Raw genomic sequence first — 10,465 nt, 5'->3', positions numbered from 1 at the left:
TCAATTAAAGCACTACAGTATATAGTAATTGTGGGTTTACAACACCAGGACAAATCTTTTTTTATTTAATTTTTATTTGCTATTGAAGTTAGACTATGAGTGTTCATCTGCCTTTACTGAGCTGAAACTTAATATCAGGTCATGTGTGTGTGTGTTATGTAAACAATTGACCACATGGTGGCAATATAGGCATAGTTTGACTATTGATTCTTTGTACTGTCATTGGGTATGATTGTGCTTCATCACTCAGTTAAAATCATTATGAATTTATTCCAAATAAAAGGTGAAAACATTTTTTTTCTTGTGAAACATTACTTTGAAACATGTACCAAAAAATAAGGTGCACACTCTGGTCCAGACACTCACCCCGATCACATGTTTCCAAATAAGATGGGCGGAGTTGAATATGTGACAACCTGTGAGAGAAAAGACCATGGAGAAAAAGTTTGACGATAGTTCTGTTCTCGCTGATGGAGTGTATAACACAGAAGCTAAGAGAAAGCATGACTATTTGGGTTCAAAAAGGTTTTATTATATATGCCTTTTGCATACTTGGTAAGGCATTAACTGTGCTGATCACTTCTTTCTTTGTTTATGGAACTATTTATAAATATGTAATTGTATTCAGTGCTTGAGCTCTTTTTGTGTTCGGCGCTAATGTTATTTTCAATGTATTAGAATGCAGAGGACAGGACACTGTTGATCAGACTCCAAGGGAGATGATTCATGTTGGAGAAGGATCAGTGACTCTCAAGTGTGAATACAAAACAACTAGATCACAACAGGAGCTTTACTGGTACATACAAAGACCAAAGGACTTTCCCAAACTTATTCTCAAAAGAGATAATTATGGATTTGGGGAAAATGGCACAGAGTTCAATGAGAGATTTCTCTCTGAACTAAATTCCTCCTCAAGCACAATTCCTCTGATCATCCAGAATCTGCAAGTGTCTGACTCTGCTGTGTACTACTGTGCTCTGAGGCCCACAGTGACAGCTGCACACTCAGTACATGTACAAAAACTAGAGATTTCACGCAAACATCCTTCCTCTGTCATCTACAACATCATTTGATTGATTACCCCAACCCTACTGTAACCTAACCAGAGAAAAGAAATTCCCCAAAAGTAAATCCAGGGTCACTAATTTAAATGAATGGACATTCTATGAGTTCATAAAAACATCTGTCCTGCGAGGATATGTCAAAACAACAAATGCCGCTTGCAAAAAATATATAGGGTGTCATGTGACAATAGCCTACTCTAGAGGAGGGGCTCGGTGAAGAATGTGTTGAAGAGTTTCTTAGAGTTTGTGACACAGAGGCTGAACTGAGGTGGCGTGTATTCAGGATTGATTTCAAACATCATCTCAGGTGGCAATGGCTCTGAACTGTTTTCTGCTTCTAGTTTCACTTATAGGTGAGTAGAAATAATGAGCATTTCCATGACTGTGATCTTCAGGTGCACTACAGCTGTTGAGTTATACCTTGTGATTATGATGTTGAAGTGGGTAAATTCTAGTGTGTGACATATGGCTCTCAGACTAATAGACATTGAAATGGATTTTTTTCCATAGGTAGCACTTCAGCAGATGTCATTAAATCAACTAAATCAGATGAGAAGGCATTGGAAGGAGAAAATGTGATGCTGTCGTGTAACTACAGTGTTTCAACATATAATCTACAGTGGTATCGCCAGTATCCCAGATCAGCTCCACAATTTCTGGTGCTCACTGCTAACACTGGTGGAGAAAATCAGAAATCGAAAGAAGATCAGCGGATATCAGTGAGGGTCAACATGGAGAAAACTCAAGTCTCTTTGCAGATCTCCTCTGTTCAAGTCTCTTACTCTGCACTGTACTACTGTGCTCTGGAGCCCACAGTGACAGAAAACCCCAGACTGACATACAAAAACCTTACAATAGGTTTGTGACATACCTCTCAGCAATAACAAATGAGTACCTACTTCAGCTGCAGCCAGGATCTTTAGGTCGCCAGGCTGACACCAAATTGATGTTCTTTTTAGAGAGTTCTTTTGAGAATTGATCTGGACACTGTCTGTTCACATTTCATTTCCAAGGAACATAGCCAGCAGTGTAACCAGCATTACATTTTAATTGGCAGCCTACATTAAACTCTTACTGAATCGGAACCGTAGCAAACACAATTTAAAAGAAAAAGGTTTTAATGTTTACTCCAAAAAAATACGTCTCCATTTTATGACATCATCACCACAGACACTGCTTGTGTTAACCCTCATGTTGTCCTCAAATCTTACCGACGTTCGTTGTCCTTGGGGTCAATTTGACCCCAGCTAAAAAAACTCTCAAAAAATGATTAAAATGATTTTTTTTACCCAATTTTCTTTGTGGTAGGTACTTAACAAGAGTGCAATAACCACCATCAAAAGCCCTACAAAACAATCCCACCCCCCCACACCCCTTTATGAACCCTGGAACCCTGCAATATGGCCAATCCAGTGTCAACAGCCCAAAGGCTGACTTTTTGGACTTTTTCAGACCTGCCAAAATAACTTATATGTAATATGTACTTGTATATGCAATAATGATAATAACTACATGTTCTCATACTATTACAATAATAATATCCATAATTTGTCAAATATTCATTTTCATCATGTTTCATAAAAATGGGGTCAAATTGACCCCAATACCACCAACGTAACTATTTTTTTTTACAGGACATTGGAAACATATTTTTGTGCAAATTTCATGTTTACTCTGTTGTACCCTTCAAATGAGGAAAAGTCATGAAACTTGAAGCAAAACAAAAAAAGTGAACCATATATTTTATGATGTTAAACACTGCTTGGGGTACAATTGACCCCAAGGACAACATAAGGGTTAAACTGCACTGCTACCATGCTCCTCTGTCTGTCGTTGTATAAAGCCCACCCCATGCCGCATATACAAATCAGTGGTCACTGATAACATGAGTTTTCAGTGATTTTGAAAATCGTCATGAATTAGAGAATGGATAAATGGATCAGCAGAGCAAATTGAAATGTGCTAAATGACAGCTGGCCCTTAACTGACATAGGCCTATACATTTTTAAAAAATATCATAAAATGCAAAACAAACAAACAAAAAAACTAACAAATGCATTTCCCAATCCCACCCCATCTGTCAATTAAAGCACTATAATTGTTGGATATTTAAGGAAGTTAGAATAAGTGTGTTTGCTGTGCTGTGAACACTCTTAAAGTTTAATCTTGTCATGGTAAACTTTTTTTTTTTCATCGTAGACATTAAGGTTACAATGTTGTGTGGTTAAAGCCTGCCCCCTACTGTACCATACCAATCTGTACATTTCAACAGACAGAATCCTTCTCATTTACAAACTTTACAGTAAGTTAACATTTAGTGATGTTGATAACAGGGAAAGTGACCTATATGTAGCTATGATAATAATAAAAACCTGAGCTCATTCAATTGGATTTTACACATGACTTTGCTTTGCTCTCTCTCTCTCTCTCTCTCTCTCTCTCTCTCTCTCTCTCTCTCTCTCTCTCTCTCTCTCTCTCTCTCTCTCTCTCTCTCTCTCTCTCTCTCTCTCTCTCTCTCTCTCTCTCTCTCTCTCTCTCTGAGTTGTAACCTTGGTGTCATGTGACTGGGTTGGGTAAATGATGTGTGGAGGGAGGAGTTTCTTTGAGTTTGTGACACTGATGCTAAACTGAGGTGGAGTGTATTCAGGATTGATTCCAAACATCATCTCTCACAGGTGGCAATGGCTCTGAACTGTTTTCTGCTTCTAGTTTCACTTATAGGTGAGTAGAAATAATGAGCATTTTCATGACAGTGATCTTCAGGTGCACTACAGCTGTTGAGTTACAGTATACCTTGTGATCATGATGTTGAAGTGGGTCAATTCTGGTGTGTGACATATTGCTCTCAGACTAATACACAGTGAAATTAATCTCCATATACTGTAGGTAGCACCTCAGCAGATGGTACAGATGTCATCAAATCAACTAAATCAGATGAGACGGCATTGGAAGGAGAAAATGTGATGCTGACGTGTGACTACACAGACGCAGCCTACAGTCTGCAGTGGTATCGCCAGTATCCCAGATCAGCTCCAGAGTCTCTGGTGCACGTTCCTAACACTGCTGGAGAGAAAAAATCAGATGAAGATGAGAGAATAACTGTAAGGGTGAATGAAGACAAAAACCGAGTCTCTCTGCAGATCTCCTCTGTTCAAGTCTCTGACTCTGCGCTCATCTACTGTGCCCTGGCGACCACAGTGAAACAAAACCACACTCTGCCGTACAAAAACCTGACAATGGGTTTGAGACACATACAGTACATGTCAGCTATAAGAAATGACTTTAGCTGCCTTGTAGGAGACATTTACTTAAGCATCACCACTGACACCACAGACCAATTTTCAATTAATAATCAGACTGGACACTGTCAGTTCACATTTGACTTCCTTGGGACACAATCAGCAGCAAAATTGAGCTTCAATTGTCCCAATACTAACCTATACATTTTGGTTTAAATATACACAGGAATCATGGAATGAATGCTGAAAGGAATAGAATGTCTCAACAACACATCAGTCTTTTTCATAATAGTGTGGACCAGCAAACAAGTATTGATCTAATGCCTCTGTGGTGTGTAATGAATGTGCACAGAGGAGCATACCACCTCCTTCAATCTAGCTTCATTCATCTCAACAAGTCCATAGGTATTATACATTATTTTAATATATTGTGAAATGTTGACAAAACATCAACTGTCAAATAAATATGAATTTAATCATTGGTGTCATTGCTGAATATCACTCCCTCTCAGATACAATGTTTTTCATCAAGAATGACTTGAGGCTGTCTCACTACGTGTTTGAATGAAACAATGAAACGTGTCTCCACACTTTGCCTTCAAGTAGCTGAAATGGTAGGTTACTGGTAACAAGTAAATCATTCTCTCATTGTGCACTTGCAGAAAACATGGTGATCTGATTGAGAAGGAGGAGCTTGCATGACATGCTCTGAAATGGTCTTTCCACACCAGAAGAGTTCAGACTACACCAGATACACTCTGTTGTTGTTTCTGTAACATTATGGAGTTTTCAGAACCAAATATGCTGCTTTATTCAGCTTTAGTCCTCACAGACTTCCTCAATATAATTTGCATGTACCAAATAACAAATAGCCTGTGAATTATATCAAATGAAAATTGTATTGTACATAAGTAAATGAGGTGTCTGTCTCTGACAGGACAAATTCATGGGAATGAAATTGCCTCAGACAGGATTAAGGTCTCTGATACGAAGGGATCTCATTTAACTCTTTCATGCAACTACAGTACTGCTCTTCAAATCTACGGTCTCTACAGTGGTATCGCCAGTATCCACAATCAGCCCCTGAGCATCTTCTGTCCGTTTACACTCTTGATGAAAATGAAACTTCACAAATCGACCATCATCTGTCTGGAAGAAGGACTACAGAGAAAGTCTATCTGCACCTCGCGTCTGCTGAACTCTCAGACTCTGCTCTCTACTACTGTGCCCTGAGGCCCGCAATGAATGACAAACACACATCCTCATACAAAAACCTGCCTTGAGATAGCAAAGGCCAGTGAAGACATTGCAGAAGAAAAAATGTGTACATTCAGAGCATGTCATTTCCCAGTGTAGTGAGACTCATCTCATGTCATACCCATCTTGCCCAGAGGGAGGCAACATTTACCCACAAATCCATGAGAACAAAAGTAATCAAGCTCCATATTGTACACATATGCACACATAGGCACAAACAACTCCCTCCACTGGTGTCTGAGAGAAGCAGCTGGGTAACAACATCCAGGGAAACGTCTGGCTGTTTACAGGTCACACTGCTGCCAGAATCACCTTTCTGCCTCACCATGACCTGCTATATGAACACCTTGGGCATTCTTACTGCAATCTGTGCTGGTATGGTACACAACACTGTTTATTCAAAAATGTTTATAGCTTTTATTTTCTTATTTATATGGACTGAATGTGACTGTGTTTATCTTTGCAGTGTGTGCAGCAAGTAAAGACAGTGTCAATCAAACTGAGCCCCATGTGATAAGTACTGAGGGAGAAACAGTGAATCTCACCTGTGAATATAAGACAACAAGCAGCAATCCTTACCTCTACTGGTACAAACAGAAACTGGATAAAATACCTGGCTATTTACTGGGACGTGGAAGTTATGGAGCTGGCCATAACGGGACTGAGTTCAGTGAGAGATTCCACTGCACCTTCTCCCCCAGCTCTGTTCCTCTGATCATCAGGAATCTGCAAGTGTCTGACTCTGCTGTCTACTACTGTGCCCTGCAGCCCACAGTGAGAACAACACCGTACACACCAACACAAAAACCTCACTGACCCACTGCTCTAGCTGTAGCATGCATTCTTTCTGTAATCACTGTGGCACAACACCTCATCAACTGTTTTGTATAAAACATGAATTAAACTGTGCCCAGACCTATTGATGGATGTAAAGAAAGAGGAGAAATGAGAAAAAAAGGTAAAATAAAAGCTCATCATGCCTGAAATGAGAAACATTTAGTTGAGGAATCTCCTGTAAACCCTAAAACCCTCTGGTTCTTCATTACATAGGTTAATATAACGCTATGCGAACATACAGTACAGGTTTATTTCAAGATAGCATAAATATTATAAAAATCAATGTGCAAACCCTTTTTACACCAATAGGAGGAGTTTGTTTTTCCTCCTCCCTTCAATATAATCCTCCACTCACTTTATTAAGAGGGTGTGACACCAGAAGGAATGCCTCACTGTATTTGACAGCTTGTAGATTTGTTAAAGTTATAAGAAGACGTTTTGTTACAATAGAAGCCAAAATATTTAGTTTAATTCTTGAACTGACTTACCTGCATTATGCACATCCATTCAATCATTTTTCTCACAATGCTCACAGGTAAAACATCTTTGTCTACTTACCTAATGGCTTTGAATATGTGTTGTAACTTTGAGTGACTGACTTCTGACAAAACTTTGAAATCATGACCAAGGATTATAATCTTCACTATCCTACAGGGCAATCATCAGGGAATCTGATCACATCAAACAGGGCTGAGAGTACTACTGTGGAAATGTCTAGCATAATCCTCTCCTGCAACTACTCCTCAGCAGTAACTCTTCAGTGGTATCGTCAGTATGAAGGATCAACTCCCAAATTTCTAATGAGTGTGTTCAGTGCTGAGGAAGACCAGATATATAAGGAAGATGGACGGATTGCTGGTAGACTGAATAAAGAGAAAACCCAAGTGTTCCTGGAGATCTCTTCAACTCGAGTGTCAGACTCTGCTCTCTACTACTGTGCCATGGAGCCCACAGTGATGCAACACCCAGCTGCTCCATGCAAAAACATTTGCAGTAGTGCAAGTAGTACTGGAGTATATGTGTCTGATTTCTTCCTGGTTGCTCATACAGTATGACCTTTGTCTTTATTTCAATGAGGTCCTTATGGTTTATAATTTCATAACTTATGTATTTCACAAAAGCAATATTTCATGTCAGCATGATGACATTTCCAGATATTAAAATAAGTAATCTAATGCCCCACTCTAATAGTGTTGCATGAGTCCATAAATCATCATGGCCCATCATTAATTATGTATTTCACACATATTCTAATAATGTTCAAATAGACATTTCTACTAAAAACTCTAGTAATATTCTTTACCAGATGTGGTTTTCAGCTATCAATAAGGAAGGGCTTAATGTCCCCACTCTAATGTTTTGCTTGCATGTTGAATGTTGCATGAGCCAATAAATAATAAAACATTAAAGAGACAAAAGTATAATTCTGGTGGTGTGTGTTTACATGACATTTAAAATATTTTAGTATTTCTACATCTGTTCAACATGTGATGATGCCACTCTGGAAACTTACACACAGAGTAAGAATGCTGATCAGTCACTGTATCTACCAATCAGTGTTCAGAGTGAGGCCTTCCTGAATGAAGGTCATGTGACTTATTATAGTCCCAGTTACCCAAGGAGAGGCACCTCAGAGAAGCGTGTTATTTACAGAACTAAGAACAGCGGCCTCATCTAGCAGCACATTCCACATGGAGACATCACTGCTACTGCTCCTCATTATGATAACAGGTGAATTCAAATGAAATGCATCTGTTGATAAAGTCTTACACGCATGATAATTTTCCATGTCGTAACTCTTTTTCAATTCTTCACAGACATTGTGGCTGATGAAATTGCTCCTATCAACACCAACATAAAAAGTCTGGAAGGAGATGGTGGAAAGCTGCAGTGTTCATATAAAACAAGTGCTGACTTTGTTAGGCTTTACTGGTATAAGCAGTATCCAAATGAAGCACCTCGGTTTATACTATACAAAGGAGCTAAATCTTGGAGTGGCAGTGATAATATTCCTGACCCTCAGTATTATGATTCCACAACATCTGATGCATCTACTGAACTCATCATTAAAGTTCTGTCTGTGGCAGACACAGCTCTCTACTATTGTGCTATGAGGACCCCAGTGATACAAACTCACTAAAAAGCTGAACAAAAACCTAAACATTGATAATAGCTTTTCAGACAAACACTTCAAAGTAATCTTCCCACCTGGTTTCATTATCAAACCCACATGATGAAATTACTTCAAGTTGTGGTCACACCTGGAGCACACTGCAGCATGGGTTGAATAACAGGGCCAGCTGTGAGAGTATTTTCTGTTTAAGATGTTTCATTCTGAAACATACACTTAAGACATACTGTAAGTGTGCACTGTTCAGATATATTTAAGAAGAAATTAGATCCTGAACAGGTGCAAACAAGGTTGATCGAGAAAGTAAATATGATGAACTGGTCATGCCAAGAGAGTGCCAAGAGGTATTGGCAGACCTTGTCTAATTGAATATGCTACGGTGAGTTTTAGAGAGGAAAATGACTCTCTTGAACAATAAAGGCCAATTATATGTTACCTATCCAGTGCATGAAAGCAACTCTCCAATCAAAATTTTCAGAGTGAGAACCTCAGAGAATTGTGAGCAAAAACAGCTAGAGCCTCATCTGCTGTACATTCCATTTGGAGTAATCACTGCTCTTCATTCTCATCATGACAACAGACGAATTCAAATGAAAATCAAGTGATATGCTGCACATGTGCATATTGGTTTATTGTATAATATGCTGGATACCATGCGGATAATCGGTAAAGTGTTCCTCTAATAATGACACCATCAGCACAGACACTGGTTGTGTTAAACAGTGCTGTATCCTCCTCATTTGCCATCGTGAAGCCCATGGAATGTCTCTACACATGACATCCTTATTCATGATATTGTGGACCAACAAACAAGTATCTTTATCTGATGGCTCTGTGGTGTGTAATAAACACAGGAATATGTGAATATATGCATGCTGATGTGTGCTTGGTAAAGTTATGCATCTATTTCCTGCACACTCCACGCGTGACGAGAATTGTGTTATCAACACAGCATGCAGAGGGTGTCGTGTGCCTCCAAACCATTGTGACCTCAGATCACTGACACATTAGTCAATGACACACGTCTCTGATGCACGCAAAAGTGCACAGAGGAGCATACCACCTCCTTCAGGCCCGAGGGGCAGTGTTCTGCCTTACAGTACAGTATGTAGCAGAGGTGCACGAGAGGAGGAGTCATGCGGGTAGAGTGTGATGTAGTGATGTATGAGGATGCTTTAGTTACAGCTGTCATATGTTCATGTGACTCGTGGTGTAAAACACTGCTATGCTGTCTCTTCTGTTTCTAGTGTTAATGTCCGCAGGTACGTACAGTTATTCAGTTAACATTACATTACGATTAACTTCCTCTAGAGTATTTCATTTGATCTAATTCCTTACCTTTTCAGGTGACAGTTTACAAGATGACATCAGTCCAACGTCTACAGAACGCATCGCCCTAGAGGGAGAGACAGTTTCTCTCTCCTGCACATACACTGTTGGTGTACAAGATCTGCAGTGGTATCGCCAGAATCCAGGATCTAAACCAGAATTCATCATCATGTTGTATGAGTCCAGTGACACCCAAATCAAATCAACTCCTCCTCATCCTCGAGCCTCTGGTCAAGTGGATAAAGATAAAAAGTTTCATCTGAATATCTCATCTGCTGAAGTCTCAGACTCTGCTGTCTACTACTGCGCTCTGAGGCCCACAGTGACAGGAACAGCAGCTGCACTGAACAAAAACCCTCCCAGCTTTTAAACAAGGGCACAGACAACCTTCTCTATGGGATTATTATCAGTGTAAAGCATATTCGTAATCTAAATTGTGTATTTTTATGCCTACATTATACAACTTATTTTCAAAAAAAGTGGTAACATTAAAGGAATAATAAGCCTTTTAAGCCAATTAAATATGCCTATTGTCACATTCAGCAAATACACCCTCAAAATGTGCTAGCGGTTCTGTAAAAAAAACCTGTTGTTTTTCCTACACAACC

The 10,465-nt window shown here is 39.3% G+C and overlaps 1 gene segment (V, D, J or C); it reads left to right on the top strand.

Moving 5' to 3' along the window:
• The first annotated feature begins 9,780 nt into the window (after positions 1–9,780).
• On the top strand, positions 9,781–10,227 carry LOC134099303 (T cell receptor alpha variable 20-like). The segment is given in 2 exon segments: positions 9,781–9,790; positions 9,875–10,227. Coding segments are annotated over 2 exon segments (363 nt in total).
• The last annotated feature ends 238 nt before the right edge of the window (positions 10,228–10,465 follow it).

Source organism: Sardina pilchardus, chromosome 2 (genome assembly GCF_963854185.1).
Source record: "Sardina pilchardus chromosome 2, fSarPil1.1, whole genome shotgun sequence".
NCBI lineage: Eukaryota > Metazoa > Chordata > Actinopteri > Clupeiformes > Clupeidae > Sardina > Sardina pilchardus.
Note: the sequence above shows the minus strand (reverse complement) of the source record. Positions and strands in the feature narration are given on the sequence as shown.